Here is a 24,016-nt window from a genome sequence, read left to right on the forward strand (position 1 = left end):
TGTACTACTTAAAAAAACAGAAGTAGCTTTTGTCTCTGTGATGAAATCCCTTTCATAGCGCTTGCATCTCTTGCTTTTAAACTAATCTCCTGTATTTTATTGGATACAGTAATGTGAACTTAGGGTGACAAGTGCTCCAGAAGGATATATACTTATCTCCCGTATCAGTCATTTGCCCTTTGGGTTTGTAAAGCAAGAAAGGGTAAATGATTGCCTGGTAATCTTTTTCCTAATAAAGAGGGATCATACCAAGTGATTGCCTTCCTTTTAAATATAACTTTTTAGTACTGAAAAATAAAAGAGAAAAAATCAGACCTTTTTGGACGATAATTTGCTATGTGAGTTCACACAAGTCATTCAAAAATAAAATCCTGCATTCTTATAACTGTGTTGTTGGAATTAACCTGTTAACCTCCACAAAGCATTTTGAATGTCTGTGACATCAAATGTGAATTTACTGTGATGTGCACAAATCTTAAGTTTTAATTTCTCGTTTTTACAGGTCCCTTCCAAGGGCCTAGTAGAAGTCGTTGCAATGCATTTGCTATACATACTGCATAAACTGCAAGCTCTATAAAACTTGTATCTATTTTGTCAAAATTAGTCATTATTTACACAAAAGGAGATGCTGTGCTATACATGGTAGTTTTGGTGGATAATTATCCTGAAGACTGTCTTTAAAATCTTGTTTTTTATACATATGATCTAAGGTTTTCTTAGACCATGTAATACCTACCAATACTGTCAATACATACAATATGAGAAAGCAAGTGAGGTAGAAATCAATTTCTAGAAAGAATATATGTAAACTATTTGCTGGCATATGTCCCCCTTTGCTTTTAGATGCTGCCCTAGCCCTTGAGATGACATCCTTGTGCAACAAAAGTGCTGATATCCTAGAAGCAGAGATTTGTGGTTTTGAGCCTTGACTTCTGAACTGACTACATTTTCTGAGAAAGGCCTTGCAGCAGAAGAAAAGACAAAGACATCCATGTGTTTCAAAGGAACATTGAACAACTGTCCCTTCCCAACTGTTATCCCATCACTTTTCAAGTCCACTGATGCTATTTCAAGACGTATCCAATGAAAGAATAGTGATAGAGTTCTTGTTACATGAATGTGTATTTAATATTAGTAGATCGTGTATGTAAAGTGAGTAAAAAAAAAAGGGAGAAAGAGAGAAGCATTTAAAAGGTCATGTTATTTATGCATTGAATCTTGTGTGTTATTTGTATAAATGTGTACATTTATTTGGGAGTGGGTTTGGTGGTGGTAGGTGATAAAAACTAGGATCAGTTGAAGAAAATGAAAAAAAACCTGGGATCAGTAGGAGAAAATGTTTCCTTTACCCTAACTTAACTATAAAACACATTCAAAAATCTTGCTTGTTTCTAGGCTTTAAGGAGAAATGTAACTGCTCTCTGTGGATAGATGTACATCTTTGGTTTCTGTGATTATTGTTGATGTTTGATCAGTGTTATTGTGGGAATCTGGCCTCTCTGCTGATCTTCTAAGAACCACACTAAAGCAAATGTCGCAAAGAAGCCTTTTATTTCTAATGACCTAGTATGACTCTGGCATTGGGTAGTCCTCTGTTTTATAAGATTCTGGTGCTAATGTTCTTGTGTGTAGGAACGTGATTGGAACAAGAGTGGTGAAGGAGAATTTTGTACATTTACCTTGGAGCTGCGTACTGTGCTTCTCATTAAAAAAAAGAGGTAGACATACAAAATTTGGGGATGGAAGCTGGGTTACCAATTGACTAGGGCTGATTACTCTTTTCTGGGCCAGTTGCTATGGAACTCCCCAGCTGGAGAAGTTTTGGGGAGGGAATATCCACTGTTAGGACTTCACTCTTGTCCCACTGATAGTTTGAAGGTGATACCAGACAGAACCTAGAGACGTTTCTGTCTCCTTGGGTCCTCCAAGGCCTCCCCCAAAGCTTTTCACAAGGTGCAAAGTCATTTACCTACAGCCCACGCATCTTTTCTAATGCGCTGGTTCACAACTTTTAGGTGGGAGAGTGAAACCAATTGGACTGCAGGTTTTGGTTTCTGGGTTGTAGGTCGTGCTCTGCGTTCATTATCTTAGAGGATGGTTGTTAAGGGGGCCAGAACTTGTGTGGACTTTTTTTTTTGCCTTAACCAATGAGCAATATGTTGTTTTTTCTAAAAGGCACTGGCTAGAACTTAGCCCAAACATTTAACTAGCACTTTTCTCTATTACTCTAAAGAGCTTAATATTGAAATTCTGACCTTAGACACTTGGGCTTTCAAAAGAGTAGGACATTCCAGAGGCAAAATAAGGAGCTCCAATGTAGAGTCTATAGGTGGTTCAACTGAAATTTGGTCTTGGTTTTGAAGCTCTATCTTTAAACTCTGACCAGGTGTTTGACTAGATTGGTGTGGCTAACATGCTGAACAAAATTAGTGTGTAAGTATTTGTAGGCTTCACATTAAAATATTATTATTTTATTTTTACTCTGAAAAATATTGTCAACAGACTCTAGCATGGAAAGCAGATAATACTTAAAAGCCAAGTGTTTCTCTAGCTTATTTCAATGTTATTTTTATGTAAAGATCAGTGTGAAAATATCACCCCAGTGTCTGAGGGTCCAAGATCAATTACCTTCTCATTTGCTTTTGGTATTTTTTGTTTATTAAAACATTGTGTGAACTTTAGAATTAAAGAACTAAAAGTTATTCACTCTAAGTCCAACTTGAGAATTGAGGATCGTATCTGGTTAGAACCGTGGCAGAACTTGAAAAAGAAGATTTTGCAAATTGGGACCATAGGCACTGAACCAAAATAATCCCTTTTTTCAGTTTAAGATTACTTTACTTTGTCTCATCTACAAGGATATGATTAAGCCACTTACTAATAGAAAATATGTGTATGTACTGGTGGGGGGAAGTGGGCTTGCTGTGTGTATGTATGTTTTAAAATTAATAAATATTATATCTTACTGAGCTCCATACATGGTTTTTACTTGAATTTATTTAAGAGACCATGAATAATGTATACAACACCGTACAGTTTTAACAAATAAGTTTGAAATAATCTGTTAATTCTCTTTTTGAAATTTTGTATATAGGGGTGGCAAGTTAATTTTCTTGTACAGCCAGTGATACAAGCAACCTGGTCCTAAAGTAGCATGTCTTGGTAAAAGTTGTGACCGACTTCGCTTAGAACCTGGTTCTCCTGATTGAGAATCCTTGCTTGGTTAGAATAGCTGACTTCCTATAGAAATGGGGACACAGAAGATGTGTTTTCTTATGTGACTGTCTCATTATTGGTTCCTTTATTTTAGTTGTGCTACAATATAAGGCTGGATCTGTACTAAATTATGAGTCAGACTAGACGGAAAAATGTGCTTCACTTGTTTTCTAAATGCTCCTCTATGTAACCGAACCACTGGCAGGAATTAGAAACACCAGCATCACTGCTTTTAAGGTTTTAAGGCTAGTCCTAGAGAATTGGACTAAATGGATTTTTCTCTATTGTTTTGTGTTGTGTTTTAGAATTGGAAATGTGTCCTTAACACTCCTCTATGTGAATGAAAAATTATGTTCTCACATTGCTTTTTAAAGGGTCTTATTTTCTCTCTTTATAGCTTCAGACATGAAGTAACTTGAAAATGTAATTACCATAAAGCTTATCTATTTCTTAACACGTCTTTCTGAGAAGTGCCTTCCCACAAATCACTTGTCATCACTTGTAAGTAACTTGTGATTTAGAGCTTTGTGTTTGTAGATGTTTGTGGATATCTGATATCGACTCTATTATATGCTGAGAAACAGAAAACAAAACAAAAACCCATCCACCAAATGTCATTTTCCTTTGCTTTCAGTGAAATTTTATTTCCCCCCATGACGTAGCCTTATTTAATCCCTACTTGTACTTTGGCATGCCAGATCATCTCCTGTAGAAGTGAGGAAGGTTCTAGCGAAACTTTGAAAACTGTATTGTTGGTTAATGTGAATTAAATAAGAGTCAGGCTTCCCTGGTGGTGCAGTGGTTAAGAATCCGCCTGCCAATGCAGGGAACATGGGTTCGAGCCCTGGTCTGGGAAGATCCCACATGCCATGGAGCAACGAAGCCCGTGAGCCACAACTACTGAGCCTGCGTGCCACAACTACTGAAGCCCACGCACCTAGAGCCCGTGCTCCGCAACAAGAGAAGCCACTGCACGCAATAAGAAGCCCGCGCACCGAAGAGTAGCCCCTGCTTGCTGCAACTGGAGAAAGCCCGTGCGCAGCAACGAAGACCCAACACAGCCAAAAATAAATTTAAAAAAATTAAAAAAACAAAATTAAATCAAAAAAAAAAGAAGGAGTCAGGGAAATGAAACCAAAATATTTCAATTCAGCATGTCTTCCTGTCCCTACACTAGGGTAGGCTCTCTTATCAGTCAAGAGAACAGGTTTTTAATGTCAGTTTACCTCCATTTAGCTATCTCCATGCCTCTAGTTCTGGAAAGCGATCTCCATTAACATTGCCACTAGAATTTAAAACAATCCTTCCATCCCACAGCAATGTTCCCATTGGTTACTTCCCTCCTGAACCTGCGTTTAGTCTTCTTCCTTAGATCATCACTCCTTTTGCTTACATGTATACCTACCTGTCTGTCTCCTCCACTGTATATTTTTTAAGTAGAAAAGCTGTTTATTAAATTGCTCCTAGTCCCTCCAAAAGAGTCAGGGCCAGATTCTGAAGGCACACGGGCAAGTATAATACCAAAATTTCTGTGTCTCTAAAGATTGGGAACTACATCTTATTTGTCTATTTCTGTTCCACACCATCTAGCTCTGTGATTTCTACGTGACGATAATAATAGTAACCCTGTGAAGGTAGGAATGTTAGTCATGGTTTAGAGGCAAAGTGCAGTAAGTCCTCTACCTTCAATTTTTTGAACTTTCAAAGTTGTGAACGTGCGTTCGTGTGTCCAGTCACGTAAGTTAGTTCACGTGTCTGGCGTACATTGTCACGTGCGTGCATCCTCTACCAGTGGTTGTGCTTTTGTGTACTTCATTGTACAGTACTGTATAGAGTACAGTAGTACAGTATCTTTATTTCAAGCCCAGGATGCCTGGAAACAAACGTAAAAGCAGCAGTGATGTAGCTGGTACTACTGTACTTTTCAAGGTACTGTACTGTAAGATTAAACATGTTTCCTTTATTTTTTGTGTCTGTTTTTTATGTATTATTTGTGTGAAAAATATTATAAACCTATTACAGTACACTACTGTGTAGCCGACTGTTAGTTGGGCACCTCGGCTAACCCTGTTGGCTTTATGAACAAACAGGACTTAACGAACGCGCTCTTGGAACGGAACTCATTCGTATGTAGGGGACTTACTGCATAGGCTTTGAAAGTTACTCAGTGTCACTCAGTAAATGATAGAGCCATGGGTGTTTGTTGAAATAGATATATGGTCATGATTACTTAGATCTGGAATCAATTAAAATGTTTTTCGTTTAGATAATAAAAACTTTGGGAGCTTAGGCTCCTGGAGCTACACCCATCCTCGTCCACTTACAGAGGAGGAAGCATGTTTCTCCAGCCATAAACAAAACTTCACTTTACTCTTATTAAGCCAGATTTGGATACTGCTCACCTTGAATCAAGCATTGTAGCCAGGGGAATGGTGTGCACTGATTGGCTTGGGGCTCTGTTACATTCCTTTGCTTGAATTAATAACAAGAGCAAAAGGAAACAGGATTATACTGATTGGGTTAGGCTAATGACAGCCTACCCATGGAACCACCAGGCTTCCGCAGAGCTGGGGAGGCATACAGGACATGGATGCTGGAGAAAACAGTCACAGTGCTCACCAGATAAGGATGTTTTGAAGCTGCAAATGTATGTTTCCTTTTAGATTTTCACCCATTCTGCCAAATTGTCCTCCAAAAATGCCGTACCAATTTCCATTCTCACCAACAGTGTCTGGGAAAGTACCTCCCCACGCCTGGACTATGGTAGATAATTACTACTAATAATTTCCATGTGGACCAATCTGCTGAGTGAAGATTGTCTTGCTTTAGTTTACATTGTCTTGATTACTACTGAGGTTACACATGTTTTCATAGATTTTTTCTTTTTAGATATTTATTGGTCACTTGGGTTCCTTCTTTGAAGAAAGGATACTAAAGGTCTTAAAAAGTGAGGCTTGAGTGTTGGAGATTTTCCTTTGTAGATGTGTTTCATACTTCCTGAAAACAAAGGTAAACACCAGATTCAGATAATATAGCTTGGCTCAAGGTATATTGTAGATCAAAAATTACTTTAAACTGGGAAATGCAGCCCAGCCAGAAGAATGTATTTTAAATTATACTTGTCGTCCTAAGTAAGGTGTTCAGATCCCCTTTCTTCTGCTGAGTCTTGGGAGGAAATAAGTTAATGCGAGAGAAGCACTTTTTCCCTTCTAGGGCAGAGGAATGAAGACGTCAGCTCTGTTCGGATGGACAGGAATTATTTAAGGAGGGTTGTGAAAGGTCTGAGCTCGAGGGTTGCTGCAGCTGGCCTTACATCCATTTCACTACGACGACACCTTACTCCTTTGGCTCCGCCCAGGACTGCCCAGGGCTGTCAAGCGTGATCCAAGAGGGGGCAGTAGAGAGCGATTTTCTTCCCAAGGAGAGAAGCGCTAAAACCTGCGATAAATTTCACCTGAGGGGTTTATCTGCTCTTTTGTCCATGCAATAAGCCGTCTTCTTTCCCCGTTTTTAAGGGCCCAGTGTTAAGGATTGCGTAATCTATTTGAACCGCAGGGGTGGCAAGGAAGAACTGTAATAGACGGGCCATCAGATGGTGCCGGCCGTGGAGGGGCGCGCCCTGGTGGACATTGATAGTTAAACTCTCTGTTAGTCCGGTCTTAAAAGGTTTAGGAAGCAGAGTGGGAGCGGAGGAGACCCAACGCACGTGGCGTTTATCTCTCTGATTGGATCAGGGCTCCCCTACTGTCAGCAGGTGGCTGGTGACTCAGAGGTCAGCAAGGCAGAACCAGTGGCTGGAGGAGAGCTAGGCTGGTGGGAGCGTGGGGGCAATGAGGAGGAGCTGTGCACTTCACTGAGAATCCTGAGTAAAAGAAAAAAACCCTGAAGAGTTATGAAAGTAAATTTGCCTCACAACGATGAAATGGGAGCGGATGGGCAAATGCAGAGTGGCAGGAAGGCTGATCAGGCTACTTCCAAGAGAGCTGATCCAACAAAAGGGCGCTGAACATCTTTGGAATGAATCGGAAATATGGTCTTCAAGTGTGATTTACAAGCAGCAAAATGTAAGTTGATGCTCACAATGAATGGAAATTGGAAAATTAGTCCACACTGTGGCTCTGGCCACTTTTCTTGATTATATTGGAATGCAGCATAGGGAGTCCGCATGGTACAGCCTGAGGCACATTTCCAACCTTGGTATCAGTCAGCTAAGATGTATGTTAAGTCAGCAGTCAGTCCACTGGAGTTCTGAATTTACAAAAGTGTAGGGCATGTTGTTTAGGGGAAACAAGTTATCTATTATGTGTCTAAAAATAAAGTCCTCGATATACCTCTCAACATGTTGATTTGAAAAAATAAATCACCAATGAAAACTGAAAAGAGGCTATAGGAAAAGAGAAATACTTTGCCAGCATGGAAACAGAAACTTAAGACACATTTTGCACACAATTCTATGACTATATGAAATCTACCTCTATTCTGAGTGATGGTGGGCATCTAATTCCCCAAGTGAAGGAACATGGTGAAAGATTTTTCCAAAAATAGGTAAAGTGTTTACTATGTACAGAACGTGTAATAAATCACCTATTTAGAACATAAGCCAAGATATCTATAAATTTTGTTGTCAGAAAATCAGTTTCTCCTTGCTTGTTGAACACATATTTAAAGAATAACAGTTTGAAGAGGCATCTCAGATAATAGCTTTCCCAGGAAATCTGTATGTCTTCACCTAGCCTGGAGAGATTTTACAAAGAGGATTGGACTCAGAGTTTGAAAAAAGTGATAGATTCTACTAATAAAAGCCTGAAAAAATTACAAAATTAAGTGAGCAATTAAATTGGAGCATTCTCTGTCTCTGGTTACCATTCTGACCTATTTTCTAACGAACTACTGAAAGGGAAACAATTTATCAGCACTGAAAAGAGAAAGACTCATGTTAAAATTCTTCAAAGAAGTTTGAAAGCATGCACCAGTGGCCAGTAACTGTTTTATGTGAGAGAGAGGTTTATACTTATCTTTCTCTCCTCAATAGAAGTTCTTTTTTTGCTGGAGAAGATTTTAAAATCCTGAGACTTCCTCTGATATGTGGGAATTGATTTGCAAGCAAATAGGGTTAAAATACCAGGAGCCTTAAAAGTTCATTTATTTAACAAATATTTATTGAATCCCTACTATATGCAAGGATTGTTTTAAGTCCTGGAGATAAAGGAATGAACACAATAGATACAAATCACTGCTTTTAAAGAGCTTACTTTCTGATGTGAAAGACAAATAATAAAAGAGGTAACTATGAATACATATAGAATGATTGAATGTGATTCGTGCTAGGAATAAAAATAAAGCCAGGAATGGGAAGAGGAAGTAGGTCTGTGCATGCACATTTAATTCGGGTGGCCAGGAACTGAGAGGTGGCATTTTATGAAGGTCCTGAAAGGAGTGAGGGGAGGACCCCTATGGATAACCTGTATTATCTGGGTCAAAGGCACTGTAGCCAGAGGGACCGCCAGGGCACAGGTCCTCAGGAGGGAGTGCGTTTGGTGTGAGGACCAGCAAGGAGGGCAGTGTGTCTGGAGTGGAGTGAGAAGGGAAAAGAGTAGTGTGAGATGAGGTCAGAGAGGAAGAGGCTGGGGATGAGGCGTGGGGAGGCCGAGTCATGCAGGCCACTGTTAAGGACCTGGACATCTGTGTCAAGAGGTTTCAGATGTATTAGTAGAGATGGTCCCTTCTACACAAATCATTGAACTGCTACTGTCCAATTCATGCTTATCGTAAATTTCCAATGTCAACATTGTGGGAGATATCTTCTGTTCAGAATGTGTGTTTCTCTCTTTTTCTGGTTCTTTTGATAGCCAACTATAGGGTTATATTTGAGGCTGTTAAAAAATTTCTGGTTTAAATTTGCCTTAGTTGGGAAAGACAAATACATATTGCTTCGTGCTAAAAAATATGCAAAGTCTTCTGCTTACTGTTATTTTTTTTTTTTTTAGTATTTATTTATTTGGTGGCGCTGGGTCTTAGTTGCGGTGCGCAGGTTCCTTAGTTGCGGCACGCAGGTTCCTTAGTTGTGGCATGTGAACTCTTAGTCACAGCATGTGGGATCTAATTCCCTGACCATGGATCAGAACCTGGGTCCCCTGCATTGGAAGCATGGAGTCTTATCCACTGCGCCACCAGGGAAGTCCCTTCTGCTTACTGTTATGAGGTGATATTTCAGTGAAATAGTGCCTCCCCCTCCCCGCTTTATTGAGATGTAATTGACATATTACATTGTGTAAGTTTAAGGTGTGCAACGTGTTGATTTTGTAACACTTACCTGTTGCAAAACGGTCACCACCAAAGCATTAGCTACCACCTCCATCCCGTTACACAATTACCATCTCTTTTTTGTGATGAGAACATTCAGGATCTACTCTTTTAGCAACTTTTAAATATATAATAGAGTATTATTAGCTATAATCACCACACTGTACATTAGATCCCTAGGACTTGTTAATCTTAGAAGTGGACGTTTGTGCCTTTTGACCAATATCTCCCCATTTCTCCACCTCTCCCAGTCACTCTACTCTCTGTGAATTTGGCTTTTTTAGAGTCCACATATAAGTGATATTATACAGTATTTGTCTTTCTATGTCTGACTTATCAGTGAAATATTACTTAATATAACCTTGCCAACTACCAGTCAGTGAAATATTTGAAAGCTTATTTAACAAATTAAATCTACAGTTATAATTAGCATACCTTTACTGATTTCCTCTGCACTGCAGCATTTAAAACATTTTCAATTGAAAGATAATTTACATATTGTAAAATACATAAATCTTAAACATACAGCTTGGTGAATTTTTAGAAATGTGTACACCCTGTGTAACCATCACCCAGATTAAGAAATGGAATATTTTCTGGTCCCAGCAGGCTCCCTCTTGCCCTTACTCAGCCAATATCCCCTCAAAAGTCATCACTATTCTGACCTCTATCACATCACCATGGGTTGGTTTTGCTTGTTCCTGAATTTCATATAAATGGAATCTTACTGTATGTATTCTTTTGTGTTTGGCTTCTTTCACTCAACACGAAGTTGTGAGATTCATTTATGTTGTTGTGTGAAGCAGCGATCTGCTGTTTTTCATGGCTGTGTTGTATTCTAGGATATGAGATGATCATTATTTACCCTTTCTACTGTTGGTGGACATTCATGCTGTTTCCAGTTTAGAGCTGTTTTATGATGACTCAGTGCTTTTACCTGGTAATAACTCTAGGAGTTGCTCAGGTATACAGAATTTATTGCCCCAAATACACTGCTCCAGTTGTGTCTGCTCGTTTGTACCTCCCACTCCTCAATGCTTTGGTCCTTCTGCTGTTTAGAACAAGGAAGTTCCTATTGGAACCTGATACTTACTTACACTTTATTATAAAAATTAGTCAAATATGCTCTGTGCTTGAAAAAGGAAAGAAGTGGTTTTCTTTATTTTTTTCTTACGTATAAAAGTACCTGAGCATTCATACGATTCAACATCAAAAAAACAAACAACTTGATTAAAAAATGGGCAGAACTGAATAGACAGTTTTCCAAAGAAGACATGCAGATGGCCAACAGGCACATGAAAAGGCTCAACATCACTAATCATCAGGGAAATGCAGATCAAAACCACAATGAGATATCACCGATGCTTAATTTTCCAGTCCAATAGTTTTAGTTTAGTCACTGAAAACAGAAATCTTTGTCCTGAGGCCTTGGCTTCTTTTACTTCAGCACGTTTGGCGCTTCTCTCTTTTCTCTGCTTTCCTCAGAGGAGCTTCCTCTCCAGAGTCTTCTTCTGGGGAAATAATAATAAGGAGGAAGGCGACTGTGCGGCCGAAAAAATGGATGGAACTGAAAATGGTGGTAGCGCCTCGGAGGGAGGAAAGGTCTGTATGGGAACCTAATGTGGACTCTGGGCCTTTGTGGTGGGAAAAAATGGAAGGGACACCTGGGTGTCCTGGTGATGGGCTGGATCCTCGTCACTGGGTTCCTTGTGGTGGGAGGAGGGGTAAGTGTAAAGATCTGGCAGTCTGTAGGCTCTGCATTATTTTGTGAGTCTCCAGGAGGGGTGAATACCTCTTGCTGTCCTGTGAGGAGAAAAGCGCAAGTCAGGAAACAGGCCTGATGACACGAGCAGAGGGGAGAGTCTTCAGGTGGAGGCAGGGGAGAAAGAGGGGAAGAGAGAATTCTAGAGTCTCAAAGCATGTTTGAGAGAACTGCCCAGCCCAGTAAAATGAGACACAGACACTCCTTATGACCCAGAAATTCCACTCGGAATTTACCCAAGAGAAATGAGTGCTTATATCTACAAAAGACTAGTTCAAGAACGTTCACAACAGTCTTATTAACATTAACCCAAACCTGCTAACAATGCCAGTGTCCATCAATAGGAGAATGGATAAACAAACTGTGTATTCATACAATGAAAGAATACTCAGCAATGAAAAGGAAGAATTACTAATACAACAACATGGATGTATCCTGTGATGTTATGTTGAGCAAAGAAGTTAGACGCAAAAGAATACATACTGTAAGATTCCATTTTTATGAAGTTCAAGAACAAGCAAAACTAATCTATGGTAAAAAAAAAAAAAGTCAAAAATAGTTAGCTTAGGGTTAGCGTAGGTGTTATTTAGTGGAAAAAGTAACCAGTGAATTCTTTAGATCTCGATCTGGGTGGTTGTTACATGAATATGGAGAGAGATATACACACACACACACTTATATTTACACGTACATACCTATATACACAAAAGTACGAATGTACACACATACGTATACACACACACATATCTAAAATGTGATCAACATATACCCTTAGGATTTGTGCATTTTATTGTGCATAAATTATACATAAAGAAAGAAAATTTGATGGAAAAAAAGTAATGTAAAGAAAAGGCCTGCTTCACTTCCCCAGCAGTGAAATCATTCCCTGAAGAGGAAGGGAGGGAACATCTACTTGCTCCAGGGGAATGAGCACTGAGGACCAGGATGACATTCATTTCTGAGAAGAAATTTGGATCAACCTCCAGTGTCAAGGTCTTCCCTCTAACTGTATCATACAATCAAACTGGCTGCGAAAAAGCAAGCTTTCCTTTAGGAAATTATTTCTTCACTCCCTTAGAGACTTACCAAAACAGGCCTGGAAAGGGTTGCTGAGTGTGAATGATGGAAAAATGAATTCCTCACAGTAAGTTGAGAGCTAGATTCCCCTCACCTTTAAAACAGCTGAATTCAGGTTTCTTGGTTGTACTGGGTCTGCTTATTCATAGCCCCTTCTAGAGATTCTGTTTCACCCATAATACCTGGAAAGGTCAGTACTACACTCCTCTGGCTATGGTTGATTGGACTGTTGTTAGACACTCAACTCATTCATTGGCTGGCCAGTGACCAATCAGATTTTCACTCAAGAATTTCAACAGAGACACAGCTAGTGGAAGATGTTACTGGAAGTGGTAGGGCGGGGGCTGGAGTGTCAGGTATTGGCCAGTTGAATGTTGAATAAACAGAGAAACCAATATTTCCATAGCTGTAAAATGGGGAAAGCCTCTCAAAGAGAAAAAGAGACAAGTGCCTCTGTGGTAACAGAGTGATGATGAGGGTAACCTTGACTCTTGACTTTCTCAGGGCTGGTCTTTTTGAGGGCTGGCTGTACTTAAGTTCCTTGGAAATATCTTTATAATAATCACCCCACCTCCAGCTCTATTCATTTTCTTTTAAGCCAGCTTGAATGGGTGTCTGTTTCTTGAATTAAATACTGACCCTTTCTCCCATACCCACCCAGGCTACTGAGTATTAAAATCTTATGGCTGAAACTAGATTAAGACATTTCAAACTACAGAAGCTGATTAAATCCCATATTACTCATTCTTTCCTATACACAATCAGATCAATTCTGAACCTTTGTAACATGAAAACTTTCTGCTGAGAATCCAGTCACTAGGGGAGAAGCTAGCCTTATTCTTAAATTAAAAAAAAAATTTATATATTATTAGCTGCGTTGGGTCTTCGTTGCTATGCACGGGCTTTCTCTAGTTGCGGCGAGCAGGGGCTACTCTTCGTTGTGGTGCGCGGGATTCTCATCGTGGTGGCTTCTTTTGTTGCAGAGCATGGGCTCTAGGCATGCGGGCTTCAGTAGTTGTGGCTCGCGGGCTCTAGAGCGCAGGCTCAGTAGTTGCGGCGCACGGGCTTAGTTGCTCCGCAGAATGTGGGATCTTCCCGGGCCAGGGCTCGAATCCGTGTCCCATACATTGGCAGGAGGATTCTTAACCACTGTGCCACCAGGGAAGTCTGAAGCTAGCCTTATCCTTAAGCTCCATCTTGACATTTTGCTATCAGATCAGGCTTAGCTAGGTCTTGGGCTCTGCCACTCATTAAGCTGGACTCTAGTTTTTAAAAACACCCACCCCTTGTGCTCTTTCTACTTCTTAAAACTGAGGCTATTCTCCAAATCCTCCTGACAATGGTGCTCTAGGCATCTGGAACCAGATTTTTAAAAGCCCACAGCCATGGATGATTTTTTTGAAGTAGTTTTTGTGGAATGGAGGAAACCGAGTCAGATTCCCGTGGCTTAAATAGGTGGGAAAAAATAGACTCAGAAGTGTGTAGAGTTCTCTTTGAAGTGAGAGAAGTAGAACCAAAGAAGTTTATGGTAGATCATGTCTCATTTCCTCAGGGAGGCCTTCCCTCCCTTGAGGCTGGCTTAAGGCCCCTGGCAATATGCTTCCCTAGCACCCTGTGAGTCCACTTTCATCATATTCATCAGTCATGTGATTACCATTCAGCGGTTGTATTCCTCCTGCACTGAAGTATCTGTCTGATCATTCTGTACACCTGATCTCATTGCTAGCCCAGTGCCTACGGTGGACTTGAACAGACTGAGAGAAATCTCAGTTTCCATAATTTCAAAAGTTACCACATTCCTACCTCTCAGGGATAATGTGATCATTAATAAGCAAATATTTCTCATTATGTAACATACTGACATGACAGCAAAGATACTGAATATCAAACACAAAGAGCTCTTTTGCAACCATAATTAGACCAAACTAGGTCAAATATTTAAGTGCAGATTAGAAACATTTTGAGAGGCAGAACGGCATAGGATCCCTGAGCTCTGCCGTTTAATAATTGTGTGACCATCGATAGCTTCCTTAACTTCTCTCAGTCTTCTTTTCCTTATTTGTAAAATGGAGAAAATAATACTACCTATCTCACTGGCTTGTAAAGTGCTGAGAACATGCCTGACACGTGCATTTGGTAGGTCTTAGCTGTTGTTATTGGGCCTCCATCAACACAAGGCCTGTTGACTCTGTTGGTCATTGCTATGTCCTTAGTACCCAGAACAGTCCCTGGCTTGGCCTCATGCCCAGTACATAGCTGATTAATTGAATGAGGCAGATGTTGAGTGTAGATGCTGAGTTCCTCTCTGTAGATTTTTGTGAAGCTCAGTATTTCATTCCAGTCCCAGAAAAAAATTAAAAAAAAAATTTTTTTGGCCTCGCTGCCCGGCATGCAGGATCTTAGTTCCCCCACCAGGGGTTGAACCTGTGCCCCCTGACGTGGGAGTGCAGAGTCTTACCCACTGGACCGCCACGGAAGTCCCTCCAGTCCCAGGAAAATTGCAATAATAACTTACATTCAAAATTAGAGGATAGGGCTTCCCGGGTGGCGCAGTGGTTAAGAATCCACCTGCCAATGCAGGGGACACAGGTTCCAGCCCTGGTCTGGGAAGATCCCACGTGCCGTGGAGCAACTAAGCCCGTGTGCCACAACTCCTGAGCCTGTGCTCTAGAGCCCACAAGCCACAATTACTGAAGCCCGTGCGCCTAGAACCTGTGCTCCACAACAAGAGAAGCCACTGCAAAGAGAAGCCTGCGCACCTCAACGAAGAGTAGCCCCCGCTGGCTGCAACTAGAGAAAGCCCTCACTCAGCAACGAAGACCCAATGCAGCCAAAAATAAAATAAAATAAATTTAAAAAATTAAAAGATAATAAAATAATCAAGACCCAAAATATTGCTTGGAGTTTGGACATCAATTTTAAGTGGGTTTACTATAGTCTAGACATGAAATTCATCGTATGCTAACAACTAGTACTTTAAAAAAAAAAAGTAAGGGTGAGATGACCTTTTTTTAAAAAATATAATTATCTGTACTCTGTGGTTATTTGGGCAGACAATAGCTGGTTTGTAGTGAACTACCCTGATTTCTAAGAGAAGTAAGTTTTATACTTGATGTATAAGTATGCAGTTCTTCTTTTACACTTGGAGGATCACAAAAATTCTCAGGTGCCTTGAGAGTCGAACCAAAAAGAAATATAAGTCCTGTGATTAATTTGCTCACAGTAACTGCAACTTAATTCATTTTGTAGACTCACAGAATAACTGGCTATTTTAGCCAAATCTCTAATTTTACAGGTAAAGACATAGGAGCCCAGTTCATACCAGTTCACACAGGCCTCTTTCAATCCTATGCTATAAGTCTAGTAGATTCAACAGTGTGCAGGTTACTTTGTTACGTGCTGTGACAAATGCAGAGATGATAAAGACACGGGGCCTGCCCTCGAGAGGTGGGGAGACGCTACAAATACATGGATCTATAATGCAGAGCAGAATGCAGTATGGACCACGGGTGATATACAAATTGCTCTAAGAATTCAAAGATGTCAGAGAGAGGGAGATTGCAATTTGAAAGCTATGTGTCTTAAGACAGCCTTATGTGAAGGTAATACTATAGTGACATTAAACGTCACCATGTGAAGCAGAATTGCAATAAACAGTGGTGAAATCAGGAGCGGGGGCAACCATAGCTGCTGCTGTGGAGGAGAGAGAGAACAGGGTGGGTTTGGAGACCCACACATGACCCCGTCTGGCAGAGCCAGGGCATGTGTAAGTGGGTGATGGCCTGGAGCCAGGGCTGCCTGGAGAGAGTGAAGCTGCATTTGAAGGTCTTTGAGGCTAGTCTGAGGGATAGTGGGGAAGAGTGAGCCTAAATCAGAAATCACATTTTAATGGTGTTTTAAAAAAAAAAGTGAATAAACCTCTAATCTCATTATAACTTATTTAGCTACGTATTTACAAGGTTTCCTGAAGAGTGGTTGACTTTCTGGAAAGGTGCCCGCTGTCAGGTTTTGTGTTACGGTGCCACTTTCAGATGTCACTTTTAGCGGGTGATGTTTGCAGTCTTGTCTTGGGAATCGGGCAGGTGCTCTTTGTAATCTGTCTCCTTGCCCTCTGATCGCCTGAGTTCATGCAGAGATTGGACAAGGTGATCTCTGGTGGCCTCACCACCACCTCTGATGTCCCTGCCCCTTTCTGTTCTGTTGTGAGCTTTGGTGGATGGGTGCAGGGAACTTGCTAGGGGATGACTAGGGTCTGACTGAGCTCCTGCAAAGCCCCAGGCCACGTGAAAGTGGTGGAGGACTCAGTTTGACTCCTGGGGCTCTCCCCCTTTTCTTTCCTGTCCCCAGCGTTTGTAAACCAATGCTCTGGCTCAGGCCATCTGGAAATTTTGTAGTGGGGGAAAAGGAAAGAGAAAGGAGTAGGGGAGAAATTGAATCTAATAGAACCTTAAAGAAAGAAGTCTAGGCTAACCTCCACAGCACCAAGACACAACTGACTAGATGTGATTAATTAAAGCAGTTAATAAACAGAGACTGAACACCCACCATGGGCAAAATACCAGGCTGTTGGGCATATAAAGAGGTGGACATTGCTGTAATTCAGGGTGGAAATTGTTAGCTCTATATCAATAATAACTAGTATTCATATAGTGCTTGAAGGATGAAGAGCTTTTCTTGCATGATAGCTCATTTGGTCCTCACGACCCCCATAATAATGGACATCATTAATGCTGTCACTTCACACTTGAGGAAATGGAAATCAGAACAGTTAAGTGTGTCTAAAGTCACATAGCTAGGGCTGAGACTAGGACCTTCCGATGATAAAATTCAGCCTCTTTCTCTTTAACCACACAGGCTGATGAAAGCTGACGTAAATAGTTCCAGTTCACGATATGCATAATCATGGAGCCAAATTTTGTCTTTTCACACAACTTATCAATTACTGGACCCACAGTAGAATAAAAACAAAACCCTTACCTTCTGCCACAGTTACCACCAACCAGCAGACCAGTAGCCAGTAGGAGAAGCAGAGTCTGTGAGCCATGGCTTCTACCCCAAGCAGTCACTGCCTTGAACCCAACGTGGCTTAAAAGGGGTTGGTGAGTCACCTGCAGACTGATTCAGGGAGTTTTCATTTGCATAGTGGACCACAGGGATTAGGGCCTGTGGTGTGAGGGTAAGAAATCAGCAAGGAAATACCAGACAGTATTTGTCAACCAGAGCTTCTTGTAATGACAGCCAAACGTCATTCATCTGTCCTTGGTTGGAGTTGGATTGTGGACAACCACGCCCTCACTATCCTTTTAATTCCTTCAAACTTCCCCTCTTAGTACCTTCTCATTACTTGTGTATATAGGTCTCCCTCAGCAAGAGAAAGAATCTGTCCAGGAAATGTACAGCACCGCTTCCTTCTGTGTAGCTTACTTACTTAACAAAACCAAACAGGACAGGGAGGACGTTATCTAAAGGCTTTGTGACCCCGGCAGTTTGAAGAGGCTGTTCACAGATCTTGGATCAGGGATTACGACTTCTTCTCTGCTTTTGTCAGGGAGCCGAGAGCAGCAGAGTCAGAAAACTATCTTCTCTAGTAGCCATCATGGTCACTGTCTAAACAAACATGAAAATTTTGGGAGATTAACTTAGTGATTTGTCCTTCCAAGGCCCCCTCTGATTCATCAAACTGCCCGTAAGATGCCTGGTTTGTTTCCTGTCAGCTGCTGGAGGAATGGGAGTGGGCGGTCACAAGTGCTTAAAAGCACGGACGTTGGAGTTAGAGATGATCATACTAAGTGAAGTAGGTCAGAAAGAGAAAGACACAGGCTTCCCTGGTGGCGCAGTGGTTGAGAGTCTGCCTGCCGATGCAGGGGACACGGGTTCGTGCCCCGGTCCGGGAGGATCCCACGTGCCGCGGAGCGGCTGGGCCCGTGAGCCACGGCTGCTGAGCCTGCGCGTCCGGAGCCTGTGCTCTGCAACGGGAGAGGCCACAGCAGTGAGAGGCCCGTGTACCACAAAAAAAAAAAAAAAAAAAAAGGAAAGAAAGAAAGAAAAAAAAAACTAGTCCTGGGTCTTTTGTATAAGTGATTGGAAAAAAGGCACACATTTTGCCTTTGGACTTGAAGTTGGGAAGAGACATGAAGAGTCTGCTCAATAAAACAGAGTGCAGAGATATCAGATTCTGACAACAACATTTGAACCTCTGAATCCAGCTATACCTGAAGCCGTACACAGTGCACGGCCTGTGGTATGCTAAAATGGATTTTAAAGTATTCCCAACATAGACTTATAGAAACAAATCACATAGAGAATAAAGATTCTAAGTCTAGTGCTGCTTGCTAAATGGAAAGAAGAGCTATTAACTTTTATATTCTTGTATTTGATTACAAACTATAGAAGTAGACAGGGAGTAGAAAATTACGTCAGTTCCAGTGGCTGGGTAAGGCATTTGCAGAGATTAAGACCAATCTTTTTCTCATTCCATGCATTCTTCCTGAGAGCTGAGAGAAACCCGGTGGCTAGACAGACTCCCGAGCAGGTGGAAGCTGTGGATACCTGAATGTCTTGGCTATATATGCGGTGAGGTGACTTCACCCTGCATGCTCAGCCGCCCTGTTTATGCTTGGCAGTAACATCAGACAGATCCAGATTGTGGCGATGAGTCACTATGGACTTTCCCCAGCCTCAGACATAGGGTGAGTTCACATTTTATCCTTCAGCCTCTAACTGCCCCAGTAGGAGCTCCTGAATGGAATGATTGCAGTCTGGCCTTCAGGTGTTTTGAATATTCAATAGTAATTCAGCATTCAGTGAATCGAAATCTCTGGGTCTGGCGTTGTAGATCAGGGTCGACAACGTGTCTCTGTATAATAGCGAGAAAATGTGTCATTATACCAGCTGTTGAGACCATGAGCAAGTTACCTGACTTGTCTAATTTCCTCATCTATAAAATGAGAATAATAAGAGTACCTACCTCATAGGTTAAATGAGTTAATACCATTTAAGCACTTTCAGTGGAGATTGGTGCCATGTAAATGTTAGCTATCATTACTACTGAAAAATAATACAACTTTCTGTCTTGGACAAACATCTCCTCTAGAACCTGGATATCTGAAACAAAACAAAGAAAAGGCAGAATGTGAGGATTTATGAAGATTGTGAAAAGTTCTATGAGAGTGTGCAATACTTCTCAGGTAGCAGTACTTTGAAGTCCTGTTTTTTAGTTTTTTGAGGTATTGAGTCAGTTGGAAAGCTGAATGGGAAATTTCTCAACAGGAAATGAAGGGGGTTTTCTTTGGGGTTCTGCTAGGTGATCAGTCACAGGCAAGCTAACTAAAATCTTGTCATCATACCTTCCCAGACAGTGGTTTCTGTAACTTAGTAAATAGTAAAGCTGGCGGGGGTTGAGAGAGTTCTTGGAAATATCCAGGAGTAACAGGAAATGGTAGTAATTTAAGACTTGGATTCAACTTTAGCCAATGTCTCCAGGAGATGATGAGGGTAATGGTAACAAGCAACTACTAGTTTTTCAGAAATGGCATAGTTTTGATTTAAATTTGTAGAATGCTGTTAACATTTTATTTTCTCTCCCGCCCTCCCTGCCTGCCTTTTTCCTTCCTCTCCTTTCTCTCTCTCTCTCACACCGCCCCCGCCCACCGGAAGTATATGCTCCCTTCTCTAGAACTAGGCACTTTTAACAGCTTGCCATATATCCTTCCATACCTTTTCCTATATATTTACATACATGCATACTCAGAAACTGTTCTGTAGGTGGCTTTAAAAAATTTTTATATAAATGGGATATTTTGTGTTGCCTTCTAAATTCTTTCTTTTTCACTTAAAATATGTCTTTTCTTTCCATGCCAATCCATATAGATTGGTCTCTTTCTTTTGACTTGTTGCTTGTTATTGCCTTTACGGGTGCACCATAGTTTTATTTATTGATTCACCACTTGGTGGAATTTGGGTTGCTTTCCATTTTCTGCTCTTACAAACAATCCTCCCATAGCCCTCTCTGGGCACATGCAGAGTGCCTTTGCTATAAGGTACATTTAAAAATAACTTGCTGAAACTGTTTTTAGATTTAAATTATAGAATACGTTTTCATTTCACTCCAAAATTTTCCAGTCCCTATGGGCCTTGGTGAGTTTGATCCTTTGGATAGCCACATTTCATTGCTGGCTAAAACCATTTCCTATCTTTTCAACAAAATATGTCCAGATAATGGTGACAGCCACAGAAAGGTGAAATGTACATCTCAGTAAGGCATTCCCTATTTTTAAGACCCACCCACAACTCACAGTCACTCATAGAGTGGCAGCCAAAACATTTTTTTAAATCCTCAGGATTTCAGAGGTCTTTCCCTTCAGCTGTAAAGCCTGGCAGCACGTTGTACCATTATAAAGTCTACCTCTTTTATAAGCACCAGTACCCTTCATTTCTAATTAAATTCTACGTTGAGTACACTCTGCTGGCAAGTCTGCAACTGACGCCCATCTCCACAAGGTGCTCACCTCTAGTATTTGTGGTTAGCATTCTGCACAGCCTGTATGCTTCATTATCTTTGTTTGATAAAACACTTGTCTCTTGAAAAGCATGAGGCCAGATTTGCTGAGTCATATGTGATGTTATTTTTGAACTGCACAAGCTCTACCACAAGGATTTGGGAAATTTATTATCTGACACAAATATGTCGGGGACTCCTCAGCTAAGGTTAGTTCAAAGACTGTCTATTTAGTAAGTGACTGGGTACTCTGAGACAGTGCTACTCAAAGTAGCTAGTCCAGAATGAGATAAGGTGCTCCTCGTTCGACAATGTAAATCAACACATTGTTTCATTCAGGGAGAAAATCTTGCTGTGAAAAAATGTTGACTAAATAGTGGGCTTGGTGATGTAGTTGATTTACTTTCTGGTGCCAGCTCCTTCACTTGGACACGGGTTTCTGAACCACATGATGAGTAGCACTGTTTAAAGTGACATCGAATGAATAAATGAATGAATGAGACATATCTAAGATAAATGACTTTTCAGGGTTGACGTGGGAGGATATGATTAAATAAAAATTTCCCTTTCAGTGGGACAATGTTCCTTGCCTGCTTTTGAGCTGCCACAGAGAGGGAAAGTTTATTTAAGGCACAAATAGCTCAACCGGCCACTGTTGCCCGTACTACTATTATTCCCTATCTCCCTATCGAGTTCATTTTCCCCTTCTTGTGTTTTGCCCTTCTTCCTGTTCTTATCTCCTTTTCCCATGCTCCTGCCATGGCATTTAAAGAGAGAAAAATAATGTATGGAGAGCTCATTGTATGGTCTATGTTTTATAACCAGTTAAATATAATTCTCACTACAACAGGGTGAGGAAGGTATTACTGTCCACTGTGTAAATAGAGAAGCTCAGTAACTTGGCCCAGGTCCCATATGTAATAAACTGACAGGCTTGAGAATTGAACCCAGGTTTGTTTGGTTCTCCCCAGGTGGTTGGGTCTCCTACTCTCACATCTAAGGAGGGTGCTAACAGAATCCAGGCCCTGGGACAGAACCGTTTAAGGTGCCCACACTGACACACTTAAGTTCCATTTTGGAACTTGGAGGCTCCATTAATTTCATAGTCACCTACTTTAATTGCCATGGTCCTGCCATGTGGCCCACTTCTCTGTGTTTGTGTTACATACATGTGCGTCCCTGTAGGCTGTGAATTCCTTCATCTAATCATCTTTGTATCCCTCGCAACAGTGTATGGGGCTTTGAAAGCGGCACACTCGATGGGGTTATGATGTTAAATATGCTAGTCTATAAACTTCTTTATGCGCCTAAGATAAAGATTAAATGAATGAGACTGAGACTGAAGCCCTTATACTTTAAGATGTTGCGGCATGAATTCTATTGCACATGTGTGTCTACTAATAAAGCAGGGCACAGTGAGGAGAAAGGCATCAGGCAGCCCATCCTCCTGAAATGCACTCCTTGGTGTCCCTGGATTATGACTTTTGGAACGTCTTACTAGTCTCTAACTTCCTTGAGGGTAGGAACTGGTCTTTTCTTTATCGGTTCTCTAGTGCCTACATTTTCTGGCATACAGTTCCTGAAACTTGAAAAATACTTGTGAAATGGTTGAATGTGCTAAGTTCTCAGCATTTCCTCTTAAACTGTTGTTACTGGTGCTTACTGTGGACCCCCATGCGGTTCTTAAATGACAGATTGTATCTGGCTTCTGCTTCTGAGGTTTCCTTGTACTGGTCCGACATTTTCTTCTCCCAACTTCATCTCTTCCAGCTCCTGCTTTGCATCAGGCATAATTCTATGAGCAGAAGTACAGCTGGGAGGAAGGTGAGGGATGTGGGAGCATGGGCACCACGGTTTCTCCTGAGCAAATCTCCAAAAGGGAGATGTGACAGTTCTTAGAAGTATGGTGAAATGCAGTTTGAGGAATCCAAGTCTATCAGGTGTAAGCTTCCAGGAGTCCTCTCTTAGTGCAGTACTTAATGCCTGTAGCATGGAATTGTGACAACGCATAGGAAATGCTGCCTACCAGGGAAGCTCATGAAAGATTCAGTGTCCAAGTTTTCCTGGGGGCTGCTCATGTAGGTACTCTTTGCCTAAGATATTCCCCAATATCAGCACATTATCAAATGTGCTCGGCATAAACCACATAGTTTCTACAAACTGTTGAGGCACAGAGAGCCCCTCTTATCAGTTAGGGGATGGTGGAAACCCTTCTGAAATCCAAATTCCCAGAGGCCAGCCAACCTTGCAATCAGGTCTTTCTACGGCCAGCAGTCTCAGGGCTGCTATGCTAATTCCTTTTTTTCAGACCCCTCAGCTTCAGGTTTGTGTGGGGGGTGTGCCACCTTTACAGATCTTACAGGATGTAGGAGCAGTGGCCCCCATCATATCTCCCGTTAATTCACCACTCTGGCTCCTGCAGATTTAGATAGATGCTGCAGGATGACAGCAGACTAAAGCAAATTCAGCCAAGTAGTAGCCCTGACTACAGCTGTGTGCCAGATGTGACATCTTGCTAGAGTCAATTAACATGGCTCTGGGTACATGGTATGCAATCAGTGATCGGTTAGGTGCATGCTTTCCCATCCCTATTAAAAAACAAGATCAGAAACAGTTCACATTCACATGGAATTAATAAAAAGCAATGTTAACAGCCTACGTTATAACTCTCCTGCTTCTGTTATAATTGAGAGACCCAATCCAGGTAGATATTCTACAGAAAATCACTTAGTTCACTATATTGATGGATTATGTTAATCAAATGGGATGAGCAAGATGTGACTAGTAAATTTGACGCCTTGATAAAGTACATATGCTCTAGAGGGTGAGATAAAACTCATGAAATTCAGGGGCCTACCACATGAGTAAAATTTTGGGGGAGGAGTGTCCAGTGACCAGGGGCACGCTAGGACATGCCCTCTGAAGTAAAAGACAAAGTACAACTTGCATCTCCCACTATGAATAAGGAAGCACAATGCCTAATAAGCCTCTCTGGGTTCTGACGGCAGTGTATTACAAATCTGAGAATACTGCTCTCAGTTATATACTGGTGACATGAGGCTGCCAGTTTCGAGCGAGGCTGAAAGGAAAGAGGTCTATGGCAGATTCATATTGTGGTGGAAGCAGGCCTGCTACTTGGGTCACCTAACCTAGCAGACCCT

The 24,016-nt window shown here is 41.3% G+C and overlaps 2 protein-coding genes across 3 annotated transcripts in view; one reads left to right on the forward strand and one right to left on the reverse strand.

Moving 5' to 3' along the window:
• CDKL2 (cyclin dependent kinase like 2) overlaps window positions 1-2,965 on the forward strand; it is a 35,521-nt gene extending 32,556 nt beyond the window's left edge. Inside the window, exon 14 of the mRNA XM_060012363.1 lies at window positions 844-2,965. The gene's annotated coding sequence lies outside the window, so the exon portion shown is untranslated. The remainder of the gene's footprint in view (window positions 1-843) is intronic.
• Window positions 2,966-10,677: 7,712 nt separating this feature from the next.
• Window positions 10,678-24,016, reverse strand: part of ODAPH (odontogenesis associated phosphoprotein) — a 31,472-nt gene continuing 18,133 nt past the window's right edge. Inside the window, exons 2-5 of one of the 2 annotated variants that reach the window (XM_060012370.1) lie at window positions 19,326-19,462; window positions 18,908-19,214; window positions 17,336-17,965; window positions 10,678-11,322 (exon numbers count right to left, since the gene is read on the reverse strand). In XM_060012370.1, the coding sequence (XP_059868353.1) occupies window positions 10,958-11,322; window positions 17,336-17,402 (432 nt within the window). In that variant the 5' untranslated portion in view covers window positions 17,403-17,965; window positions 18,908-19,214; window positions 19,326-19,462 and the 3' untranslated portion in view covers window positions 10,678-10,957. Of the gene's footprint in view, window positions 11,323-17,335; window positions 18,049-18,907; window positions 19,215-19,325; window positions 19,463-24,016 lie in introns of those variants that run through there. The other variant, XM_060012371.1, reaches the window with a different exon arrangement.

The sequence above is a fragment of the Delphinus delphis genome, chromosome 5 (genome assembly GCF_949987515.2).
Source record: "Delphinus delphis chromosome 5, mDelDel1.2, whole genome shotgun sequence".
In the NCBI taxonomy this organism is placed as follows: Eukaryota; Metazoa; Chordata; class Mammalia; order Artiodactyla; family Delphinidae; genus Delphinus; species Delphinus delphis.